Genomic DNA, 26,753 nt, shown 5'->3' with positions numbered 1-26,753 from the left:
AGTTTTGATTGACTGATTCAAAGAGCTCAGTGAACGATGTGTTCCTCTTCCCCACTCTTAGCCACAGAGGAAAGGATATTGCAGATGCTGTTGTCAGTCCCTGGGACAAGTCCTACCCAAACTTCAGAGCAAAGTTTTGCAAGAAGGCTTACTATGGAGGTTGCTGTAAACATTCTTCTTCCTCCTTCCGTTTGCACTGGGAAGCTCTAAGATGCAACTGTCTGGGTTACTTTTCCCATGGAGCCATGGAAAAAGATGATCAAGGGTGCCTGGGTGGCTCAGTTGGCTAAGCGTTCGCCTTCAGCTCAAGTCATGATCTCAGGGTCCTGGAATCAAGCCCCCTCATCGGGCTTCCTGTTCAGCAGGGAGTCTGCTTCTCCCTCTGCCTCTGCCCCTTTCCCACCCACCTCGTGCTATCTCTCTCAAATAAATAAATAAAAATCTTTAAAGAAAAAAAAAAGAAAGAAAGGTGATCAGCACTCAGCTCCCCAGTGCTATCTTCTCCCACTCTAGTGCTGACATTAATATCCCACATTGAAAGCCATTTTGTTGAGTGGGGCTCCATAACGAAACTCAAAAACCTCTTCAGATTCACTTGTCTTGAAGGAACATTCTAAATGCTGTTTTTTCTGGGGGGGAGAACCCTGGTGCTATAAGGCCTTTTTTAAAAATAATTGTTATTTTAGACTCATGAGATCCCACTATCCAAAAAGTAATAGTGAGCCCTCATTTTGTCTTCACTAGGTGAAGAAAATATAAATATCTCGGCTAATGTTTTGGAAAGTAAAAAACCAAAGGAAGCCACTCAGGAGGAATGGAATTGCAACAAGGAGAAGTTGCTTTATGCTTTGGAAGACAAACGTATTGGCAAATATCATCCGACGATGAAAGCAGAAGGATCTCTGGAAAAAGTAGCAGCAGACACCACTTTGCAGAGCCTCGGTGCATCGGCCGAGCCATCAGAATGGAAAGATGAAGCTGTGCAGAAGGAGAGGCCAACCACAAATTATTACTATTCAGGAAATGTTAAAGGTCACATGGAAAAATCCCAGGCACCCTATATTCCAGGGGACACTTACTTCTCCAGGATGGTTAAGAATGGTGGGCCTCCTGTCTATGGTGCCCTCGCTGAGCATGACAACAGCTTAGACCCAGGGGACTGTGAAGATGGTATAAACTCCCTTCCTCCCAAACAAGATGGAGAAGCCACAACTGGCGAGTATGCCACAAATTTAGCAGAATCCGTGCTGCAAGACGCATTTATTCGGTTGTCCCATTCTCAGCCTACACCGCCCCAGGAATCGGCAGTCAGTGTTTCTGTCGGAAATGCTCTGCTACCCAGTGGCTCTTCCACCAAAGGTATGGTGGGCCCTTGGTCATGGGATGAGCTCCCCAAAATCGTCATTGTTCAGAGTCCAGATGGCAGTGATGCCGCACCTGAGGCGGGCATCGCCTCATGGTCTGAGGTGGAGGTCTCCGTTGAAACCTCAGGTGTCCTCTCTGGAGAGAAGTCCAGCAGACACCCTCAGAGTGCTCTAGAAGTCGCATTGGCTTGTGCGGCCACTGTGATTGGAACCATTTCCAGTCCTCAGGCCACAGAAAGCCTCAAAATGGAGCAAGAATCTTTGGTTTCACCCCATCCAGTGGGAGGCAATGAACCGCTGCAGACTCAAATATCCCAAGTACTCAAGGAGCCATCCATCAGTGAATACTCCTTTCCCTCTGCTCTGTGTGGCATGACTCAGGTGGCAAGTGCCATTGCTGTGTGTGGCCTGGGTGAAACAGGAGAAGCGAAGGCTCCCAGAGGCCTCTCGTGTGCAACTGAGGCCTGTGCAGCGGCCCCCTCGCCTTGCAGTCTGGCGACAGTGGGGAACATAGAGCTGGGAAATGAGGCCATTGCTTGGGCATTGCTCAAGGAAGCTGCTCTGGTTTTAACAAGGCCCAATCCCTGCAGCAGCATTGGAGACCTCATGGAATCAATGAGCAAGAGAATCATAGAAACTGCTTCAAAGCCTCAGATCTTGTGCTCAGAAAATGTCCTCAGGAATGACCTGGCACAGACCCTGTCCAATGTTATCCTGAAGCAATGCATTGATGAAGCTCACCAGAAAAACAAAATAATTGATCCCAATGATAGCAGGCATTCACCTGAAACTCTTGACACCTTGATGGAAAGTGCAAATCAACTGCTCTTCAGTGTGATATGCTTCACGTTCAAGAAGATGAGTCATTTGGTACAGGTTGGGGAAGGCCCCACCACCCTTGCTAATGAGACCACCAGCTGGACGGAAACGGAATTCAGCTGCCGGCCACCTGACCAGGCTTCTGGTCTAACATGGACCAAAGCCATTGAATATTCCAGCAGCTATCCACTTAGCAATCCGTGTAGCACTAGTCTTGCAGATGATGTTTATCTGAAGCAAGATAGCAAGGGCCCAGCGAAGCCAGGACTCTTCAAGAAGCCCATGCTGCAATCTGAATTGCCCTGTAGTCCCAGAGTGCCTGATTCTTCAACTCCTAAAACAACCCCCAGAGAAATATATCAAAAAGGAACTGCAGGAGAAGATCCAAACAACTCTCATCAGATGCTCAGGCACAATGAGGATGAGTACAGAGCCCCTTCAGAGGGAGAATGGACACTGACAGTGGGCAAGGGCAGCAGAGGTTCCCAGGACACAGAGGACGGCACCAGTGCAAACACCCAGGAGAAGTATAATCGTGCCTCCCCTCTAAACAATGAAGTTCAAGTGAACCTGTCTTTGTTAGGGAATGACTTGCTGCTTCCTGCTCAATCTGTGCTACAGGAAAAACATGCAGATATATACTGCATTACAGACTTTGCGGAAGAATTAGCAGAGATGATTGTCTCCATGGCAACTGAAATCGCAGCAATTTGCCTTGACAACTCAAATGGAAAACAACCCTGGTTTTGTGCATGGAAGAGAGGGAATGAGTTTCTGGTTACCCCGAACGTATCCTGCTGGTCCTTGAAGAGGAAGAAGGAAAACCAGACCAGTGGGGCCACAGTGAGGAAGCACAAGCCACCAAGGCTCAGTGAGATCAAGAGGAAAACAGATGAGCACCCAGAGCTTAAAGAGAAGCTGATGAACAGGGTTGTGGATGAGTCGATGAATCTTGAGGATGTCCCAGATTCTGTCAATATTTTTGCAAATGAAGTGGCAGCCAAGATCATGAACCTAACAGAGTTCTCAATGGTGGACGGCGTCTGGCAAGCCCAGAGCCATCCCCGGAACCGCTTACTCAGTGGAGACAGGTGGAACCGACTGAAGGCTTCCAGCTGTGAAAGCATCCCAGAAGAGGACTCTAATGCCCAGGCTTATGTTAATAGCCTAGGTTTAATGAGTACCTTAAGTCAGCCAGTTAGCAGGGACAGCTCTGTCTCCAAGCAGTCCAGCTGTGAAAGCATCACTGAGGAGTTTTCCAGGTTCATGGTGAACCAGATGGAAAATGAAGGAAGAGGGTTTGAGTTACTGCTGGATTACTATGCGGGCAAGAATGCCAGCAGCATCCTGAACTCAGCCATGCAACAGGCATGCTGCAAAAATGACCACCTCATTGTGAGGCCAAGCTGTCCCTCTAAGCAGTCCAGCACTGAGAGCATAACCGAGGAGTTTTATAGGTACATGCTGAGGGACATTGAAAGAGAAAGCAGAGACAGCACCTCCTCCAGACGAAGCAGCCAGGATTGGACAGTTGGCTTACTGTCACCTTCTCTGCGATCCCCATTGTGTTACAGGCAGTCGTCCATGCCAGATGGCAGATCTCTGGGTGCCAGGCTGACGGTGAATGCACCCACTAAAGCCAACTCTTTAGATAGCTTCGCTCAAAACAGCCAGCAAGATTTCCTAAGTGTACATCCAGTCAGTAGCACTTCCTCCTCGGGTCTCTGCAAATCTGACTCTTGCTTGTATCGGAGAGGTGGAACGGACCAGATCACCAACATGTTAATTCATGAGACGTGGGCAAACTCAATCAAGGCCCTCATGCAGAAGAACAAAATTATAGTGGATGATGCCGAGGCAGCTGAGGCTGAGCCTGTTTCTGGTGGCTCTCGCATGCAAGTGGAGAAATGTGCAAACAGATCAGCTTCGAGCAGAGTGCAAAGTGGGCCAACTCTTCTTGTTCAGGAGTCCATTGGTAACCCAAGGAAAGACTCCATTACCGAAAGCAAACATCCCCTAGTGTTGTCTCAGAGCAAAGCTGCTCCTCTTACAAACCACAACAGTTTAGATTCTTTTAAAAAGGAAACTTCTTCATGCCATGGGGCTGTGCCTGTCAACCACGCCAGGCGGTCACTTTGCTCAAGGGAAGTGCCTTTAATTCAGATCGAAACAGATCAGAGAGAAGAGCGTGTTGGAGAATCTGAACACTCCCCCTCCAAAAGCAGCCCCCTACAGGAAGCAGAGGAGCATTTGAAAGATGAAAATGTCCCAGATGTGTTGAGGGGTGGAGACACTGCCGTGAGTGCCTGCCAAAACCCTAGGTGAGTGAATGACCCCTTAGACTAGATAGGGTGCATAGTACTGGAGTTTGCATCTTAATTAGTATTTATTCTAAATCCTAGGGGCTTTATTGAGGTGAGAACTGAAATCCTGAGACAATAAATGACCTCCCTGGGTTAATATACACTTATAATAGAAAGTTGGGAGTAATTTTTTTAAATTTCTAAAACAAATGGAGTTCATCTATGTAATGGAGGAAATAGAGTTTCATTTTCCCCATGAAAATTAATATCCCATACTATGTTACCTCTTAAAATTCAGTCATGAAAATTTTCAAGCAAAAAGGAAAATTATGCCAACTTATTTGAAAAATAGTTAAATTTAAATAAATTTTAATATTGGAATCTGACATTAAATATTTTGGTATCATTTCTCTATCATCTCTCCTTTCAAGTTTTTCTGTTTTGTTTTGTTCTAAAGATCTTTGCAAGGACACCTTGTCCCACAAATGCTGGACCTTTAGATGCATGGTATAATCATGGCAGTGTTACAAAGTAAAATTAGAATTTTGCTATTTCAATAGTTCCTTTCCAGAAAATTGTAGTGTAAGTGACAATGCATTTTGAATTTGAGATAAAGGAATTATTTCTTTCCAGGTTCTTAAGGAAGAATCAGTCCTTTTACATCTCCTCTTTTCATAGAAAATTCATAATATTCTTGAATATGAGACCATTGTGTCAAAATTTATTATTAAAGTTAATTGACATACTATATTAGTTTCAAGTGCACAGCACAGTGATTCAACAGTTCTACTATACATTACTCAGTACTCACAAATGTAGTCACCATCTGTCACCATATATTATTATAGTATTATAGTATTATTGACTATAATCCCTATGCTGTACTTTTCATCTTCATGACTTATTGTCTCTAGCTAAGTAAGACAGAAAAAAAAAAAAAACAGATATTAAGCTACTAGCCTTGGAAAACATAAGTTGGAGAAATAGCCTATGTAGTCTTTTCAGGGACATATTTCTATTGTACAAAGAGCCTGTTATTTAGGTGCAGTAGGCAAGTTGAACACAGTCTTCATCAAATTTCAGCTGCTCTAGAAAATCCCTAATACTTCCCCACCCCTATGAGGGAAGCAGAAAGGTGTTCCCTATCACTATAGGGCATCATTACAAGGTGTGGGTGGTGGTGGTCCAGGTGCACCTGAGTATTTCCTTCTTAGCCACTTAATGCTGAGAACTTTCCAATTGAATTAAATCTTGGAAGAATTCAAGGGGGGGGAACATGAAAACTTACAAGCAAAAGAACATCAAATTAAACAAAATGGAATACAGGCCAAGCTGACCAAAACAAATTCATACGTATCATAATTCTCCAGCTCTAGACAATACTTATCAATGTCTTATAGGAATATCAATACCTCACTTTAGTGTTCACCACCTCCAGGAAGTATGGAGAAACAAGTTTTTAAAAGTGATCAAAGAGTTGAAGAAACAAAATACCAAAGTGATATTCTTTAGAATTACCTTAACATGAGATATATGAAAATGAAAATGTCTTATTTTAGATTCCAGGTGTCTGACTTAGAATCTTCTTCAACATCTTCATAAACCAGCCGAGAATTTTAGCCCAAGAAAGTTACCTAGTTAGGGAGCATTTATGAAGATAAGATTCATGGCTGCAGGCTCAAATCAAATACTGATTGCCACTGAAATAAAATAATATCCATTATAAAATTTTGAGTGAAATGTCACTAATATTATGCTTAAAATAGATACAACCTGGACACTTCCAAATTATTGGGGAAATATGCATGAATAAAGCTTCCCACTAATTTAGATTTATATTCTATATAAGGACCCAAGCACACATTCTCTCAACTCATGATATGGACTTCTGATTTGGTTTTCCAACAACCAAAGAAAAAAGAATATAGAATCATCAGTCTTAGAAATTCAAGAGCTGAATCTGCTTCCAAAACATAAGGACATTGAATATATTTTTCTTTGTGGAGCAATATAAAGAATTGTTACAGAACTCCACTAACTAACCTTGAGCAAGTTCCCTAATCTCTCTATGTCAGTTTACTCACCTATAGGGATAAAGCTCTTAACTCAGTGCCTAGCCCATTAGAAGTACTCAATAAATGTTTACTTTATCGTTGTTTTTGTTGTTTGGGGTTAGGGTATATGATTGCCTTTATTTCAAGAGATGTTTTTTTCCCAAGAGAAACCTGTTATGAACAGTGTGAAAATTTTGTTAAAACAGATTTACAAGGGGGAAATTAGTTATATTTAGATCACATTTTCTAAGCTCAGTGTTGTAATTAGGGGATTTGATATGTCAAACTACAGAACTCAGTTCTCTGTGAAATAGTTCCTGCCTACTTACACACAGAGGGAAGGAGGTGACACAGACACTCTTGATTCTGTTTGGCCATAGGGAGGTGTCATGTCCTGAAGATATTTTTAGGCTATTCTTTGAAGGACATTTTCATAATTCTGCTAAAACTTCATAAAAGCCCAACATACTGAAATAAAAATCACTTTCTTATTTTTTTATTTGAAAAAGAGTAACAATTTCAGAATTCATTATGGAAGCCATGCCCAAATGGAAACAAGAACCTGCCACATTTGTCCAGATACCTGAATAATCCCTCAATTATAAAGAAGGTAAATGATTTAGGATAGCCCAATTCTTGATTTCTGGGAAAATCGTACCCTATTGGTGGGCAGTAATGTGTTCTTAACTCAGCTGCCCTCTCTGAGATTATTGAAGAGCAATTATATAACCTTTTGATAATTTGAGATCACAAGGTATAAACACCAAGCTGAGAATTCTGAGCATTCACATGTCACCCTTGTTGGCGTAATCTGGTTTTTTAGAAGTATATTTTGTGGGTTTTTTTATTTCTATTTGCTACAAGAAAACAATTATTCATCCAATGAATATTTGCATGTCCATTCTGTGATACACACTATCCTTGGGGCTAAACACACAATAGAAAATAGAGATTTAGTACCTGCTGTCATAGCTCCTACACACCCAGTGGGAGAGAAGACAATATGCATGGAAAGACCCTTTGGGAAAAGATAATTACAGTGTGTTAGGAGAGGGAAATAAAAAGAATAATGTGATGGAGAACAACTGGTTGGGGACTGTGTTTACTTAAGATAGGATGTGGGCATTTGGATGAGACCTAGGGGATGAAAGGGTGCCAATCATGTAAAGAATTGAAGTGGAAGATGTACATTTGTGTTTCAAGCAGTACTGGTGTTCTAGCTAACCTAAAAAAAAATCTTCCCACCACAGACCACGTAGAAATCCCACATTAAATATCATAAATACCCTTTTGAATACAGGGCTGACCTTAACAGTATTAATAAACAATGATGATGAAAATCTCGGAGGCAGAAAATGAAAGGATATAGAAACAAAAGTAGTAATTCTGTGCTTGCTCTTGAGGCCTTGCCAGTCTCCCTAACCTACAAGTTCATTTTCTAAAAGAAATAAGACTGTGGGTCCATGAATGGTGAAGACTTAGAAATGACACCAACCTCCATATCCTGAAGTGTTACGTCGTCAGAAAAAGTACAAACTTAGTAAAAAAGGTTAACTCACCAGAAAAGGAGTTGATAAGAAGATGTATCTTTTGGGGTTAGGGCTCTAGGTAGAAGTGAGAAAATCCTCTAAGAATTTATAACCACAGATTCCCTAATGCATATGTGAGGTTCTAATTTACACAATCTGTGTGGTCCAGAAAACCCCAAGTTGGTAAATTAACTTAAAGCAATTTCAGGTTAACAGCACTGTGAGACCTTCGAAGAGACAACAATAAATCCCTGGGTATTTAAGCCCAAGTCTCAAAGGATTTCAATGGGTAAAGCCCCATCAAATAAGGGTTCAGAACCTCAAATCACAAGATAAATTCTTGTGATTTTAAAAATGTAAAAATGTAAAAAAATGCAAGTAAATGTAAAATTTTAAAAATGTAAAAAAATGCAAGTAAAAAAAATAACAACAAAGCAGAAAAATGTCACCCATAACCAATAGGATAATCAGTCAATATAAATATATTCAGGAAGTAGAGAGATGATGAAATTAGCAGACAAGGACTTTAAATAGCTATTACAAACATGCTCCAATATTTGAAGGTACACATGAATATGTAATTTGGTGAAAATTATAAACTCACAAATCAAGAAGTACAATGAATCCTAAGCAAGATAAACAAAAAGACAACCACATCAAGGCACATCATAACCAAATTATTATAAGCCAAAGACAAAGAAATAGTCCTAAAAGCAGCTCAGAGGAAAAAAACAACTTACATAGTGAAGAACACAAATAAAAATTTCAGGTTTCTCATCAGAAAAAAATGAAAGCTAAAAGATGAAGAATGACATCTTTCCTGTGCAGAAGGAAAAAACTGCCAGCTTTGTATTCTTCACTTAGCAAAAAATAAAGACTATCCATGGATAAGAAGACTCAGTATTGTCAAGATGTCAGTTCTTCCTAACTTGATTTATAAATTCAGTGCAAGCATATTCAAAACCCCAGCCTGTTATTTTGTGGATATGAATGAAATGATTCCAAAGTTTATGCAGAGACAAAATACCCAAAATAGCCAAGACAATATTAAAGGAGAAGAACAAAGTCAAGCTGCCCTACCTGGCTTTAAGACTTACTATAAAGCTACAGTAATCAAAACAGTGTGGCATTGGCAAAAGAATGAACAAATGGATCAATGGAACAGAATAGAAATCCCAGAAATAGATCCACACAAATATAGTCAATTGATTTTTGGCAAAGAATCAAAGACAATACCATGGAAAAATGATAGTCTTTTCAAGAAATACTGGTGGAACAACTCAATATGCACATGCCAAAAAATGAGTCTAGAAACAAAATTTATACTCTTCACAAAAACTAACTCAAAATGGATTCTCTATCTAAATATAAAATGTAATAAAACTGTGAAACCCTAGGAGATGCCATATGAGAACATTCAGGTGGCCTTGGGTTTGGTAATGACTTTTTAGATAGAATATCAAAGACATGATTCATGAGAAAAATAATTGATAAACTGGACTTCATTAAAATTAAAAACTGTTGCTCTCTGAAAGATACATGGCAAGAGGACCAGAAGACAAGCTGAAGACTGGGATAAAATATTCCCAAAGACGTATCTGATAAAGGACTGTTACCCAAAATATATAAAGAACTCTTAAAAACTCAATAATAAGAAAACAAACAACCTGACTTTTAAAGTGGGCAAAAGGCTTCAACAGACACCTCATCAAAGAAGATATACAGAAGGCAAATAAGCATATGAAAAGATGCTCAATAATCATATGTTATTAGGCAATTTCAAATTGAAACAACCAAGAGATGACACTACAAATCTGTTAGAATGGCCAAAAAAAAATGGGCAACACAAAATGCTGAGAAAGATGTGAAACAACAAGAATTCATATTTTCATATTTATTGCTGGTAGGAGTGCAAAGATGGCACAACCACTTTGAAAGACAGTTTGGCAACTTCTTACAAAAATAAGCATACACTTACCATATGATCCAAAAGTCATGCCCCTTGGTATTTATCAAAATGAGAGCAAAATTTATGTCTACACAAAACACCTGCTCACAGGATTTTATAGCAGCTTTACTCATAACTGACAAAAGTTGGAAACAACCAAGATTTCCTCTAGTAGGTTAATGGATAAATAAACTCTTGTACATCCAGGCAATGGAATATTATTTAACACTAAAAATAAATGAGCTATTAAGCCATGAAAAAAACATGGAGGAAACTTAAATGCATATTATTAAGTGAAAGAAGCCTATCCAAAAGTTTTCATAATATATGATTCCAACTGTAGGACATTCTGAGAAAAGGCAGCAAAAAGATCAGTGGTTGACAGAGGTTAGGAGGGAAGGAAGGATGACAAGGTGGAACCCAGAAGGTTTTTAGAACAATAAAACCATTCTGTGTGATACTATAATGGTGGATACATGTCATTATACATTTGTCCAAATCCATAAAATGCACAGCACCAAAGTGAACCCTAATGTAAGCCAAGATTTGGGGTGATAATGATGTGTCAACATAGGATCATTGATTGTAACAAATATATCACTCTGGTGCAAGATGTTGATAGTGGAGGCATGCATGTGCGGACCAAGGGCACATGGGAACTCTGTTCTCTCTACTCAGTTTTAGAACCTGAAGACACTCTAAAAAAAAAAAAAAAAAAAAAAGCTTATTGAAAAAATTTTAAATAAGGACCAAATAGTAACTTTGTATACAAACAAAATCTTAGAGAACACGCCACTAGATCTGCACAAAAGGAAGTGCTAATGGAAGTCATTAAGCTGAAGGAAAACAATACTGATGGAAACTTGAACTACACAAGGGAACCAAGAATTCCACAAATACTAAGTATGTGGGTAAATACACAACACTTTCTCTACTTTTAAAATTTCTTTAAAAGATAATTATTTAAAACAAAATGTTCTATGACATATGTAGAACTAAAATATATGTTGGTTATGATACAAATGATGGGCGGGAGAAAAAGAAGTATACTGTTGTAAAAATCTCCCATTCTATGTGACTTTGTATCATGTAATCTGAAAGTAGACTGTGATAATTGGATGCATACTGTAAACTCTGGAATAACTACTAAAAATATAAGACAAAGAGCTATGCTAATAAATTAATAGTGGAGATAAAGTGAAATGCTAAAAATATTTCAGTTAATCTGGAGAAATGCAGGAAAAGAGGAGAACAGAAACAAAGGACAGATGAGATTAATAGTAAATAATTATCAAGGTGATATATTTAAACACAATCATATTGATAATTGCACTAATTCTTAATGGTCTAAGCACTTCAGTTAAAATACAGAGATTGTCAGACTGAATATAAAAGCAAACCCCTACTGTAACACTCTATAAGAAATGTGCTTCAAATATAAAGACATAGATAGATAAAAAGTAAAAGAATGGAAAAAGAAATATCAAATATGAAATAAGATATGATAAAAAGAAAGATGGAGTAGCTATATTAATATCAGACTGAGTAGACTTCAGGACATGGAATTTTATCAGGGATAAAGAGGGATATTTTATAATGATAGAGGGCCTGATTCATTAAGAAAACAGTAATTGTAAATATGTAGTCACCTAAATAACAAAAATTCAAACTACATGAAACAAAATCTGATTGAGCTGGAGCTGGAAGGCTGGAAGGCAAAATAGACAAATCCATAATCAGAGTTGGAAATTTTGCACCCTTCTACCAGTAACTGGTAGAATAATAGACAGAAAGTGGATAAGGATATTTAAGACTTGAACAACGTTTTCAATCAAATTGACCTAACTAACATTTATTAAACATTCCACCAACAGTAGCAGTGTATACATTTTTTTTCAAGTATACTTGAAACATTAACCAGGGTAGGCCATGAGGCCATAAAATAAGTCTTAATAAGGGGCGCCTAGGTGGCTCAGTTGGTTAAGCAACTGCCTTCGGCTCAGGTCATGATCCTGGAGTCCCGGGATCGAGTCCCGCATCGGACTCCCTGCTCAGCGGGGGGTCTGCTTCTCCCTCTGATCCTCCCCCTCTCATGCTCTCTGTCTCCCATTCTCTCTCTCAGATAAATAAATAAAAAATCTTTAAAAAAAAATAAGTCTTAATAAATTGAAAAAACAAGCTAGAATATTATAGAGCATGTTTTCTGACCACAATGAAATTAAACAAAATCAAAACATCTAGGAAACTCCCCAAATATTTGGAAATTAGCAACATACTTCTCAAGTATCCATTGGTCAAAGAACAAATCACAAGGGGAGTTAGAATAAACTTTAAAGTCAATGAAAATGGGGAACGCCTGGATGGTCAGTCAGTTAAGCGTCTGCCTTCAGCTCAGATCATGATCCCAGTATCCTGGGATGGAACCCCACATCCAGCTTCTGCTCTCCTCCCTGTTCATGCTCTCTCTCTGTCTTACTCTTTGTCTCAAATAAATAAATAAAATCTTTAAAAAAAATAAAGTGAATGAAAATGAAAACACAATATATCAAAATTTGCAGGGGTTGCTTTTTTTAAAGGAAGAATTGCCTAACATCAACGATCTGAAATTCCACCTTAAGAAACTAAGAAAAGATGGTCAAATTAAATCCAAGGTAATATAAGGAAGGAAATAATAAAAATAAGAGCAAAGAAACAGAATTAACAGAAATAGACAAGAATGGAGAAAATCAATGAAACTAAAAGTTTTTTTTTAGTTCAAAGGTTGGTGAATAAAGACATGTTTATACATTTAAAGTTAAAATACAATATTTAAAATGTGTATGTTTAACAAAAAAAAATTCAAAGTGGATGAAAGACCTAAATGTGAGACAGAAGCCACCAAAATCCTAGAGAACACAAGCAGAAACCTCTTTGACCTCGACAGGAGCAAATTCCTACTAGACCTATCTCTGGAGGCAAGGGAAACAAAAGCAAAAATGAACTATTGGGACTTCATCAAAGAGCTTCTGCACAGTGAAGGAAACAATCAACAAAGCTAAAGGCAGCCTATGGAATGGGAGAAGCTATTTGCAAACAACATTCCTGATAAAGGGTTAGTATCCAAAATCTATAAAGAACTTAACAAACTCAGCACCCAAGAAACAAATAATCCAGTTAAGAAATGGGCAGAAGACAGACACTTTTCCAAAGAAGATATCTAGATGGCTAACACATATGAAACGATGCTCAACATCACTCATCCTCAGGGAAATACAAATCAAAACCATGATGAGATACCACCTCACACCTGTCAGAATGGCTAAAATGAACAAAACAAGAAACAACAGGTGTTGGAGAGAATGCAGAGAAAAGGGAACCCTCTAGCACTGTTGGTGGGAATGCAAACTGGTGCAGCCACTCTGGAGAATGTATGGGGGTTCTTCAAAACATTAAAAATAGAACTAGCCTACAATCCAGCAGTTGCACCACTAGGTATTTACCCAAAAGAAAAATACAGATTCAAAGGGTACATGCACCCTGATGTTTATAGCAGCATTATCAACAATAGCCAAACTATGGAGAGAGTCCAAATATCCATCAACTGATTAATGGATAAAGAAAATGTGGCATATATATACATACAGTGGAATATTAGCCATCAGAAAGAATGAAATCTTGCCATTTGCAATGACATGGATGGAACTAGATGGTATTAGGCTAAGTGAAATAAGTCAGTCAGAGAAAGACAAATACCATATAATTTCACTCAGATGTGGAATTTAAGAAACAAACAGGTGAATATATGAGAAGGGGAAAAAAGGAGAGAGGGAAACAAACCATAAGAGACTCTTAAAGACAGAGAACAAAGTGCGGGTTGATGGAGGGAGGTGGGGGGGGAGGGGCTAGATGGGTGATGGGTATGAGATAGGGCACTTGTGATGAGCGTCGGTGTTGTATGTAAGTGATGTATTGCTGAATTCTATTCCAAAAACCAATATTGCACTGTAAGTTAACTAACTAAAATTTAAATTTAAGAAACGTGTATGTTTGTTATGATTTCCCCCTTCAATGAACTTTTTATAACTAAACAACTGGATGACCCATTGGAAAGAGGGCTTTTATATTTTTATTGTTATTTTCTACCTATGGCGAGTGATTTCTATTTTCCATTTACAGTGATGATTCAATATTTCTTTTTAAAATACACATTTAGTTTACTTAAACTGATTTTTACAATTTTTATTATTAATATAATATAGGGGGAATGCAGGTATGGCAAAAATCATGACAATGGTTTGCTAGTAAATTAAGCTGGGGGAACATTAGGTTAGATGATTTCTGAGGTCCCTGCTAACTCAGAAATTCTACAATTGAATTTGATATCGTATAAAAAACGGTCCTCTGAAGCTCTGTATGTGAACTATGAAATCAGAAGTGGAAAAAGGCCATCTACATACATCTGCATAACACATCTGTGTATTATTCATAAATAAATGAGCAAAGCTATACCCCCATTTCTCTCAAAAGAAAATGAAAACCAGTGTTTTATTTATTTATTTTTTTTTTTTTTAAGATTTTTTTTATTTATTTATTTGACAGAGAGAGAGCGAGAGCAGGAACACAAGCAGGGGGAGTGGGAGAGGGAGAAGCAGGCTTCCCGCCGAGCAGGGAGCCCGATGTGGGACTCGATCCCAGGACTCTGGGATCACGACCTGAGCCGAAGGCAGACGCTTAACGACTGAGCCACCCAGGCACCCGAAAACCAGTGTTTTAGATAATCATTATTCATTTTGAATTCCCAGTTATGTGACATAGAATATGAGATTTACTGTAAATAGAGCATGAAATTAGATAAAATAAAATATGCTGACAGACTCATTTTTAGCCTGAACATTCAATGTCAATCACTGAGATTTAACTTCTGCTTTAGTGAGAAATATCCTGGAATGAGTTTTTTCTAGTAATGTAAGGTCCTAATTTAGTAAAGAATTAGTCCAGGAAATTTCTTTTTACCTAAGAAAACAGATGATTTTAGAAGCCTCTCCTTTGTGCTCAGTACTTGGCTTATTTACCCCCTTTTTGGGAGTATTTGTATTGTTTCCATTTATCTTCAATAAACTTTTCTTTCATTTGAATTTAACTAAATTCACCCAATGTCTTTTTGGTGGCAGCCATTCTCTCACTTTCTCCCTGCTCAATTTGGAAAAATCTCAACATTTTAGAAAGGCAAATCAAGCTAATTAGGGACTTTTTTTTCATCAGGTGTTAGTAGCACAGCATGCTAGAAACAGCCACACTTTAATACTGTATCTATCCAGAATGCTGTGGGAAGGAGTCTTAGAAGCAAGTATCCAAAGCTTTCGTGAAATTTTCTAGATAACCAGTTCACCTATCAAAAAGGAAATTTTTCATCAAACTCCAAAATTTATACATTTGAAACTCTACTCTCTATATTAGAACTCATTTAAAAAATTTTCAAGTATAACCATTTTTGGAGAAAAGATAATGGTACTAATCCTAAGATTGAAGAGAATTACATAGACTTTTCTGCAGCCAATATACTATTTTTAGAATGAAGGACACTGAGTGTCTTGGGTTGCATCCCCTGGGAACAGACTTTAAGAGGGAGATTTTCAGGACAATAATCTGGTAGGAGAAAGTGCTCTCCAGAGATATGTGTGCATACATCTGTAAGGAGGTAGGAAAGGCAAGATTATATGGAGAGAGGGTGCCCCCAAATATGTTTACAACTGGGGCTTCAGCACATCCTACAGGAACCCCTGAAGAGGTAATGGTCTGTCAGGTTTGGTGCCAAGTGAGACAAGAACTGGCCTTTTGTGTCTTTGTATCAGTTGGTTGTTGGGATGCTCACTGAGAGAGGGTACAACCTTGGCCAGGCAGTTCTCTGCCTGCTGGTAATTCCCAGCACACACTGGCAGCAGCCAATATTCTCTGCAGTCAGTGTGCAACAGCCCAGAAAAGCATTCTGTATCCACTACACCAGGTTATTGTATTTTTTTGTTGTCACCTGAGAAATACCCTCTTGCTTTTTGCTTGCAGTTATCAATGTCCTTAATTTTTGATGACGGTCAGTAGTGTCAGGAGAAAGGTTGCATGAGTATGTTCATATTTCTGTACATTTCGTTTTCTGAACAAAGAGTATTGACACCTGGATCAAAGAATGATTGAATACTAACCCTAAAGATAGAGACTTTTAGAGAGATACAGAGATTTACATTTCTGGAGCTATTTGTTTACCATCCAGGGTGGTGAAGTAGAGACCGTTTCCTCCTCTCTGCAGAGAACATTTGGATTTGTTTATAAGTGATCTCTCTCTCTCTCCCCCTCCCTTTGTCTCCCCCCGCTCCTTTCTGTCTGTCTCTCTCTGTCTCTCTCCTTTCTCTCTCCCCCTGGTGAAGAAGAGAGGCAAATGTGTCAGCAGCAACTCCTATATGAGCTCCAAGCTTCACAATTTTGAGGTTTTCTTTCTGTGTTGCAAACCTCACAATATGATTCTCCAGCATTTGTTCTGTTTTTACATTCCACATAAAAGTAAAATCATATGGTATTTGTCTTTCTCTGTTTGACTTATTTCACTTAACATAATACCACCTAGTTCCATCATGTTGTCCAAAGGGCAAGATTATGTTCTTTTTAATGACTAATATTCCATTGTATATATTTATTATATATTCTTTATCCATTCATCTATTGATGGACATTTAGGTTGTTTCCATGTCTTGACTATTGTAAATAGTGCTGCAATAAACATAGGCACGCGTATGTCCTTTCAAATTAGTGTTTTTGGTTTTGGGAGATAAATTCCTAGAAATGGAATTTCTGGATCATATAGTTGAAAGAGGAGAAATAGTTGGGACTCAACTGTTAGGAGGCCAATACAATATAGTCCAACCAAGAGTAATGGAGCAATGCCCATGAGTCTCAAAACTTGAGGTCTAAAGTCTGGTACCAACTCTTATTGCAATCTTGGACAAATCATTTAATTCACCAAGCTTCTGCATCCTAATCTACAGGAAATCTATGAGGTTCCTTCCAAATCTAAATTCAAGCAATTTAGAAGGACCTAAATTAAGATAATTTCATGAGCAGAGAGACAGAAAGGTCAATGGAAATAAAAAACACAGGAAGAGGATAGGAGGGCAATCAGAAATCGTTTAAGATGTGTTGATTCCAAAATGTTAATGAGACAGATTGACTATGTTCAGAAGACCCGCTGAAAAGAGAGCCCCAGAAGCAGGAAGAGGGGCCCAGGCTGAGTTCAGATTTAGAAGCTATTTTCATAGGCAGGAGAGTAGATGAAATTGTTAGGGGCAGACTGGAACGGAGGGACAGACTGGAACTGGTGACGGCGGCCCTGAGAGGCAACACAGGGAACCAGGCTCTCGGCAAGGTGTGACCACAGAGGCAGGAAGTCCTGGGAACCAGAGAGCAAAACAAAGGCTGCAAGGAGAAAAGCCTGTCGGATCCAGGGTTAAATGCTTTGGAGAGAAACTTGACCTAAAAAAGCACTCATCCAGAAAGGTGGTGCTGATATAAATCAGAGGTTTCAGAGGGAGAGGATGGTGTAACTGGATAGCTACAAATGCAAAATGTGTTCAGAGGCATTTGCAGGCAATACAACTTGGTAAACCTGCAGAACCGGGTGGGCGTTTTTTTCCCAGCATGGTCCATGTGCCACTTGCATTAAAATTACCTGGAGTAGTTGTTCAAAATGCAGGTTTCTTGGTCTCCCTGCAGAAGCAATGACTCATAATCTCTGGGAGGAGGTTCTGGGTCTCTTCATTAGAAACACTACTGCCCCACATTTATGCTTATGTATGCAGCCCAGGGTGCTTCACTGTGTTTTTGAAGTGAATGGAGGGAGTCAGTAGAAAGACATAAAATGAAGAGATGGGGAAACTGATGGACAGCAATCTTGAAAAGGCAAAATGGGCCCTAGGGCACCAGGAGAAAGAATAGCCTGAAAGAAAAAAATCCACCCATCTCCAAGTATCCTGCTCACTGCGGCAGAGACTCATGCTCAAGCCAGCCAGGTCCCCATGAAAAGTTCTGCCTTGTGTCTCCGCTCTTGGTAATGATATCTTGCCCATCTACAGTGACAGTCTTGATGCCAGAGATGTAGCAGGGGCTGAAGTCATGGCAGAAGGCAGAGCCCCCGATGAGTTCCCCAACCTTTCTGGCAGCAGCGGGGAGAGCACGGACAGCTGGTCCCAGCTTGCCAATGAGGAGGACAATCCGGATGACACGAGTAGCTTTCTGCAGCTCAGTGAGCGATCCCTGAGGTACCTGCTCTTTACTTGACTTCCCAGGGAAACAGGTCTCAACACAGATTCTAAAAATACTTTCTAAATGGTTCTCTACAAAGAGTCCCTAATAGAGCAAAAAGGAAAGCTCTGCTAGGTCAAGGTGCCTGCCTGTCATGATTTGTGTGAGAGGTTTCTTAATATCCAGTTGTGCCTTTAATTACCTTGGCCAAGGTTAAGAGTCAGTTGTATTCCTTTCTCTGTAAGCCCCAGCTAGTGCATTCAATAACAACTGGGAATTTTTAAATAAGACCTGCTGTTACACCTGGTGTGTTTGATACTTTCTCTCTGGTTCATTTGTATTTCAGATGCAACCCAGGCTGGGTTTACATGAGGCAAGTGTTTCCACATTGTGTTGTGTTGTTTGGCCTAATTGTTTCTCTCCTTTCTCTCCCCTGCCCTGTGTATTGTTGCTCAGAGAAAGCAAGAGAGGAGTTAGTGAAAGATCAGATTTGGAAGGACCCAAGCCCATCAAGAGACATAAACTAAACACTATCCCTCTGTGAGGTGGAAATGAAAAGAATCTCCACATTTCTGCCCCAAGTCTTATTTGATATGATACTGGAAAAAATCTGCAGACTTTCCAGAAAGACCAGTGGAAAAATGGGATTCAGATGCATCTGGGGGTAATGGCTCCTTAGCAGTCTTATTTCTGGCAGTTCAGTCTGTTTAGACTTAGGAAAATTTCAGTGTTAAAAACTTGGTCTAAAATCCCCCCAAACCAGTGGGAATTATTACAATATGGAGATTAAAAAAAAAGAGAGAGAATATAAATCTCTAGACTTAGCAGCAGTTTATATGTTAATTGCCTTCAGTGCGATGTTTGAGTCATCAGATTTCAATCAGTGAATATATTCAATGCTCCACATGAAACCCAAAGCAGGAATTTGAAATTGAAGGAGTACAGTTTGTTACTCATGGTACTCCCCAGGGAAGACTGTCCCGTTACAGGACACACCAGCACTCATCCTTTGGAAACCTGACTTGGAAGAGATGTCACTGGGAAATAGTGGGAGTATGAGGAAACTCAATCGGTTTGCTGAAATTGGATGCATTCCATTCTGCAAGTACCGACAGAGCCTAAAAATTGGCTCAAGTCTACTATGTTTCAGCAACTAAGTTCCAAGCTAGTAACTAGACCATATGTTGATTGCGTAACCTATGTAAATGATTCAGCAGCCCTCCTTCTCCATGATACACAAGGTATCAGGTGCTGCTTCTCAAAGATTTTACAATAAAGAAGCTAATAAAACTTTGGCATTGCCCAACTTCATATTTGTATTTATTTATTTGAGAGAGAGAGAGAAACAGCATGAGAGGGGAGAGGGTCAGAGGAAGAAGCAGGGAGCCTGATGTGGGACTCGATCCCAGGACTCTGGGATCATGACCTGAGCTGAAGGCAGTCGCTTAACCCACTGAGCCACCCAGGCGCCCAACTTCATATTTGTAAATTCTGCAGTCCCACAGGAAAATAATCAGCCAGGTGCATATTCTGTGGAATGTCCCTCAGAAAAATCCCTTGAATGGCAAAAGGAGAACATGTGTCTACTGGTTTCTGTCAGAAGTCAAGAAGCAGGCAAATGAGCCTTCTGATATCTCCCCAGCCAGCATTCTCAGAAGTATCCCAGTCTCCGTGGGTATACCAAAGGGTCTCTTGCTGACAGATAAACATCCTCACTGTAACTAGAATGAGGAACACAAAAGCCATGCTGATAGTCACCCACTAGGTGTGGCCCACTAGCTATAACACCAGTGCAGAAATTCAAAAACAGTGATGATGATGATGATGATGATGATGATGATAATGATGATGATTGGCTGGAGCCAAAAGTGTCTTTTGTTGTGTCTTCCCCTAATTTGTCCAGAAATAAATATTAATTTAGGAGGCCCCCAACAATATTCTTCTGGGCACCCAAAGAAGGACCTCTTAGGAAGAAAGATGGAACGTCAGCGTTGGCCGTGTGGCCAGGTGGTGGAGACAGGCATTAATATGTAAACTTTTGCTTTGTCAGCAATGGCAACAGTAGTGCCACTAGCAGTCTTGGCACTATGGACCTGGACATTTATCAGGAAGGCATATCAACTTCTCCCATGATTAAGTAAGTAGCCACTGAGATGCAGTGATTGTGAGACCACTACTCTAATTCCATCTGGCAATCCATTTTGATCATTCAGACTGTGCCCAACCGCTGAATCATCCTGTCTAGACTGCCGTGGTTCCATGTCACTGGAGCAAGAACTGGGGCTGAGACTAGTCCTACCTTAGCACCACTGTTTTCTGGATTTCAAATCTGCCTCCTCTGATAAAATCATCCCGGAAGAAGTTTATCCATATAATCAGAAATAACATGTCATTTTACTTAATTGGACACAGAAAAGCAAAAATCCTTTTAAATCATACCATGCCAACCAAGAAAGACTATTGTTCAATAGAATATAATGTGAATGATTTTTCCTTTACTTGTAGACACCTGGGATAATCACTACTAAATGTGTCTAATACCAAACGGGGCCACAATGCAGATATGTCATTGCCACACAGTGACTCTGCTTCCCAAGACCTCGAGACCTTCCAAAGACCAAGGAGAAATAGCACTTAAGGAGCACGACACGTGTAACACAAAATACAGTGTGGAAAAGGAGGACAACATGAGGTCAGGGCTATATCCAGAATTTGTGATTATTCTGGAAAAGTAAATGAATTGAAATCTATCTTTGACCACTACGACTTAGCTTATTACTGTTTGGAGTTTTCTTAAATCTCAGAAGGATAAAAATGAAATATAAGACTAATGCTGCTCCCTTATCTACTTCCTCAGTTACTCTCTATAGCTAAGTCATTTTTATTTCACTATGTAATCAGGTATCCTGCCTGCGGGAGTATTCCTCAGTGATTGAAGGAATCAATCCTTTGTTGTTCCTTACCGCCACTATTCACAAGTAGAGATGAACATACACGTGATCTTGGGTTTGTTTTGTTTTGTTTTTTAAAAGTAGAACCAAAATACAAACAAAAAATTACTTTGGGGTAAATTTTTCTCCTTCAGGAAACATTTGTTTAGCTATCTTTTTCCATCTTTCTCCAGGGTTAGAGCCTAGGACCCCAAACACATCTATGCATTCAGGGAAAACTAAAATGACCACCCCCTATCAGCATCCTGCAGCTGCACAATAGCAGAAACTGTCCCTACTATCTTTCATTTCTCTGCAGGTCTCTGGTGATGCAGAAATGGGGAAGCTGCATCACCAGATCTCTTGCAGAGACCTAGCAGAGGCTCTAGACCCTTGGGAAATTGGTCATTCTTCTAGAAATAATTCCATATGCATGGCAGAACAACTATACTCTCTCTCTCAACATTAAGAGGAATACAGTGAAATTTACAGCCAGTAAATCTTAGCAGTAAGAGAAAATATAAGGGAGAATACTCTTATAAAAATACACATTTTAAGAGATCTTGTATTCTGAATTTCTAGCCTGTACAAAAATATAGGACAACCACAGGCTTCCCAAGATGGTCACCTCCTTTCAGCTGTGGGGACATATGCTCTCATTTTGGAAGCATTTACTGAGTCCTGCCATTACATTAAGACTCCCTCACAAGTACTTACTGTATGAAAACACCTCAAACATTAAACATGGCTTTAACTAATGAAATAATTCAGTTATGTCTCTAGTTTTTTATCTCCTCCAGCCTACTCCATCCTCCTGATAGAAAAAGAAAAATTTCAATTTTAATTGAGATCTTTTGTTGTACAATTTAAGTTCTGCTGTTCATTGGTTGTTTTTTACCCTTATTTCAGATCAAAGAACCACAAACATTAGAAAAATATTTTCCTAGACTAAAATGTAAATTTGTTGCTATCATAGTATAGGGGAAAAAAATCACTGTGTTAGGATGGAAATATATGGTCTTTTAAATGACAAGTCAAATACAGAAGAAGGATAAGTCCCCAAATCAGATCTAGTTGCCTACAAGATATTTCCTTGATTGTTCAAACCAGTGATGGAAGAGAAATTGAGAAGAAGAGAAAGATGAATTTCTTACTCTCCCACACTTATTATCCCAACTAAAACTATATAATTTATCTGGCCTTTTTAAGGGCCAGGGCTATTTATGGCAGACCCAATAATCCTACGTAATAGCCACATTGCTATTTCTCCAGTGTTACTTCCCTCTATGAAAATGATAAATCTAGATTGAACTTCAGAAGCTTTTAGATCAATAAGATCCATTGCCTCATCGTCTATTTACAGCTAATGTCTAAATATTACCAACAATATACTGTTGTTTTCTCCCAAAGTGAATTAGTAGAAGAAAAGGAGATTCTTAAAGGACAGTCAGAAAACGTAGAGGGTAAGCCACATTCCCATAATTTTGACATACAATTTGCCTGTGATTCCCCCTGGAACGCATAGTAAGCCTGGGCTTGTGGTCTGTGTTCAGGTGTCTCTGGAGTGGCAATGGGAGCAGCCAGCCCCCAGGGGAACATGCTAGTGATCAACTTTGATCTGGAGCCAGAGTGTCCTGACGCTGAACTTCGAGCCACTCTGCAGTGGATAGCTGCCTCGGAACTTGGGATCCCCACCATCTACTTTAAGAAATCTCAAGAAAACAGAATCGAAAAGGTACCCTGTCCTGTGTTTGGGTGTGAATAAATTGTGCTTTTATTACTGCTGGAAACTTGGTAAATCCCCAGTCAACTCATTTAAATGTGAACTATTTGTTCTTTTTACCTTAAAATTTTGACTAGAACTTTGAAACCTTCCGCCTGCATCAGTATAATCATGGTAACCGTTTCTTTGACCCTCAGTTGGTCTCGGCTCATTGGTGACAATGAGAAAGTGAAGTGCGGAGATGGGAACTTTCTCAGAGTCTGGTGTTTTGTTTCTTTGTTTTTGTTTTGATGTTTCCTTGCTCTGGAACCAACCTCCTCATACCACTCATTTAAATAAGAGGTAGAAGGGAAAGGCTTGATAGATACAAGAAACTAAAGTGAGGCCATACTGATATTTAAAACAGACTGTGACATGGTGTCAACAAGATGCAAGTAATCCTCTACTGAACAGGTTTGCATTAGATGGACTTCCTCCTTATCACTCTCCACCTACCAGAAATATAAAGTCAGGGAATAGATCCCTTGCCAACCTCTAAATTAAAAGCAACTATCACTCTAACTCTAAAACTGTCCACTAACTGTTATAGAATGTTAATTATTAAGATTAAAGCACAAATCCATCTGCCAATGTCTTCAAGCTCAATTTCCCATAATTTAAAAGCATGCTCCTTCTAAAGATGTTCAAATTAATAATAATGTGGCCGTATGAGATTCCTATTGTTGTGTAACAAACTGCCACGAATTTGCTAGGTTAAAACAACACCCCCTAGCTCTGTTGCCAGAAGCTGGGTGAACTCTACTTTGCTCTCTGGTTAGGGACTTGCAAGGCAGAAATCAAGATGGCAGCCTGGCTGGGCACTTGTCTGAAAACTGTGGGGAAAAACAAGCTTCCAAGTTTGTTCAGGTTGTTGTCCTAATTCAGTGCCTTGTGGTTGTAGGACTGATAACCCATTTCTTTGCTGTGCCCCTTCTAGAAAGTTCCAGCATTCCTTGTCTTATGGACCCCTCTATGTTCTCATGCAGTCAATATCTCTTACTTCTGCCACCAACCAGAGAAAATGGTTTTTAAAGGATTTATGCAATGAGATTAGGTTCACCAGATAGTCTCCTTTTTGATTAACACATTATTAACTAAAGAATCCCTTTTGCCGTGTACATAATGAGGTCATAATTTTCTCATCTTATTCATGATAATGAGGATTAGGGCAGAAATCTTGGAAGCTGGTTTAGGATCCTGCCAATCACTGCCACAGTGCATTTTGTAATGTCTTATTGTCACAAAGTATTTCCACATATGATTATACTTCTTTCTCAGTAACCCTGTCAGAAGAGCCAATGGCTATTATCATCCCTTTTTAATGAGCAAGTAAGGACTCAGAGTGGCTGGCCCATGAGAGAGTCCTCAGGTAGTCATGTCTGAGCCTAGTCCTGGAAACTTCTCAATAGTGTCTCTCTCAGGTTAAATTGCCTTGGAGTTATGATCTGGATTTTTTTTTAAATATGGAATTCTCATTGTCAAAATCTAGCAGGCTGAAATGAAAAAATCCTTTACCATGTGGCCTGTGCACATGGTAATTAGAACAGCTTCCCCATTTCTGCATCACCAGCCAATGGCATTGGCTACTGGAAAAACTGAGAAGGAGACATAATTGATACTGCCCTCTTCCGCATCAGTTTCTCCCTCCAACCAGTAACATATTTCTCTTCCTACCATTCCATGCCATCTGAATCTAGATACTATCTATAGATACTATCCTATACTTGTCATACCTTTGTTGGCAAGGTAATGAGTAGTTCACTATTTGATAAATTCTCCTTCCACCTTACCACCCAGCCTGCCCAGTGCAAAGAGTGGAGTGAAAGAGCACTCCACATTGGACCCCTCCTTCTTGTCATACACAATCCTAAAGACTCCCTGCCATGGGGGCGGAGAACAAGAACATTCTCAGGTAAAGTGGATCCTCAAATTCCTGGAAAAAATGAAAGACGGCTGGTTTCCAACTTTATCTCCAGAGCATTACTTGGTGCATTTTCGGATGGTCTCTTAATAAAGTAGATTTTTATACAATCCACCATTTTGAAGAAACAACATAGTACTCTATGTGAATATGTGTCTCACAAATCCTTATCAGGTGAAAGGACAAGGGGTGTGTCACGAACTTGATTACTAACTTGATTTTGTAAATCGGGCCCTGACTTGATATTTATTTATCCTCACTAATTTTCTTTTCTTTTTTTTTTTTCTGTTTTTACTTTTTATTTATTTTTTTTCTTTTTTAATTTTTCTATTAACATATAATGTATTATTTGTTTCAGGGGTACAGGTCTGTGATTCATCAGTCTTACACGATTCACAGCACTCACCGTAGTACATAACCTCCCCATTGTCCATCACCCAGCCACCCCATCCCTCCCACTATCCTCACTAATTTTCAATTCTCGGAGGGAATTCCTGCCTTTGCTCATAGCTGTTTTTCTGAGAAAATAAACACTCCACTAATGTTATCAAGAAAAACAGGAAGTAATGTTTTACTCATTCAATGTAGCATCAGGTCAAGGAACTTATTTCTAAGTAATGTAACTTTAGGGACTAAATATTCTAATTTTTTTCAGACTCAAAGTTCTCTATGCAGAGTGGCTTCTCCATGAATGGGCACTGTTTGTTGTCTGAGATGGAACTGGTCAAATAAAGCAAACCCACAGGCAAAATGTTGACATCCTTTCTTTTATCAATGCTGCATTTGGAAACCTCATTCTGATTGTCTTTCTTAATTAGTTAAGTAGTTATTTTGAAGTAGTGTGGAAGAGAGATTGTGGCCTCCCATGAGGGCAACAATGTCTCACATGTTCCTACTCAGTTTGTAGAGGATTAAAGAAGCATCTCTGTTTAGTTCAGAAATGTCATTTTCCCACCATCACTCGAATATTAAACATCACTCATAGATCTATGCCCTGAGTCCCCATTTGTATGAATTCTGAATTTTTAAAATAGATTAACTTAGTTAACAATTTTCCCACTAAGGTGTTCCCTCATCAACCCCCTGCCTTGTGACAATACAGGCGTGAGCTGAAGAGGAGAGGGTATCGTGAGTAAATACTGAAGCAGCTCATCTTTCCCACCACAGACCTTGGAGTTGAAGGGCACTTAATTAAAGTCAGCTTATAATGAATTTCAGCCACGTTTCAACTCAAAGGCAAATTCCAAGCATTTTTGGTGCCCAACGTAGTGTCACTCTTTTCTGATAAAATGACACTTTCATTTTTTTTTAAAAGATTTTATTTATTTATTTGAGAGAGAGAGAATGAGAGAGAGAGCACATGAGAGGGGGGAGGGTCAGAGGGAGGAGCAGACTCCCTGCAGAGCAGGGAGCCCGATGCGGGACTCGATCCCGGGACTCCAGGATCATGACCTGAGCTGAAGGCAGACGCTTAACCAACTGAGCCACCCAGGCGCCCGACACTTTCATTTTTAAGCTTTCTCTTTCATGGTGTTTTTTTCTACTCATTAAAATGCTGTCCACTTGAAAGTCATACACTCAGAACATTCATCGAATGTTTATCGAGCATGTACAACAAGGCACTGTTCTAGGCTCTGGAAATAGAGGGAACAAAAGAGACAAAACTTACGACCCATGGAGTTTCCATTCCAGTTCCAGAGGGACCCAGAGTAGGGTGAATATAAACTGGGAGAAGCTCAGATTGTAAAGAGAAATCTTGAAATATGATGGAAACTTATTTTAGAAGCAGATGACAAACACATTGAAAATGGGATTTCTCAGGGAGAGGAAAGATGGCAGAGGAGTAGGGGAACCTATT

General features: G+C 39.4%; 1 protein-coding gene across 8 annotated transcripts in view; it reads left to right on the top strand.

Moving 5' to 3' along the window:
• Positions 1-26,753, top strand: part of SPHKAP (SPHK1 interactor, AKAP domain containing) — a 160,968-nt gene that overhangs the window by 121,677 nt on the left and 12,538 nt on the right. For 3 of the 8 annotated variants that reach the window (XM_078071411.1, XM_078071413.1, XM_078071418.1), the window contains 6 exons: positions 745-4,504; positions 18,114-18,299; positions 18,629-18,655; positions 20,333-20,419; positions 22,623-22,675; positions 22,766-22,947. In XM_078071411.1, coding sequence (XP_077927537.1) covers positions 745-4,504; positions 18,114-18,299; positions 18,629-18,655; positions 20,333-20,419; positions 22,623-22,675; positions 22,766-22,947 — 4,295 coding nt within the window. The remainder of the gene's footprint in view (positions 1-744; positions 4,505-18,113; positions 18,300-18,628; positions 18,656-20,332; positions 20,420-22,622; positions 22,676-22,765; positions 22,948-26,753) is intronic. The other 5 variants (XM_078071412.1, XM_078071414.1, XM_078071416.1 and 2 more) reach the window with 5 other exon arrangements.

This window comes from Halichoerus grypus, chromosome 4 (assembly GCF_964656455.1).
Source record: "Halichoerus grypus chromosome 4, mHalGry1.hap1.1, whole genome shotgun sequence".
Classification (NCBI taxonomy): domain Eukaryota; kingdom Metazoa; phylum Chordata; class Mammalia; order Carnivora; family Phocidae; genus Halichoerus; species Halichoerus grypus.
Note: the sequence above shows the minus strand (reverse complement) of the source record. Positions and strands in the feature narration are given on the sequence as shown.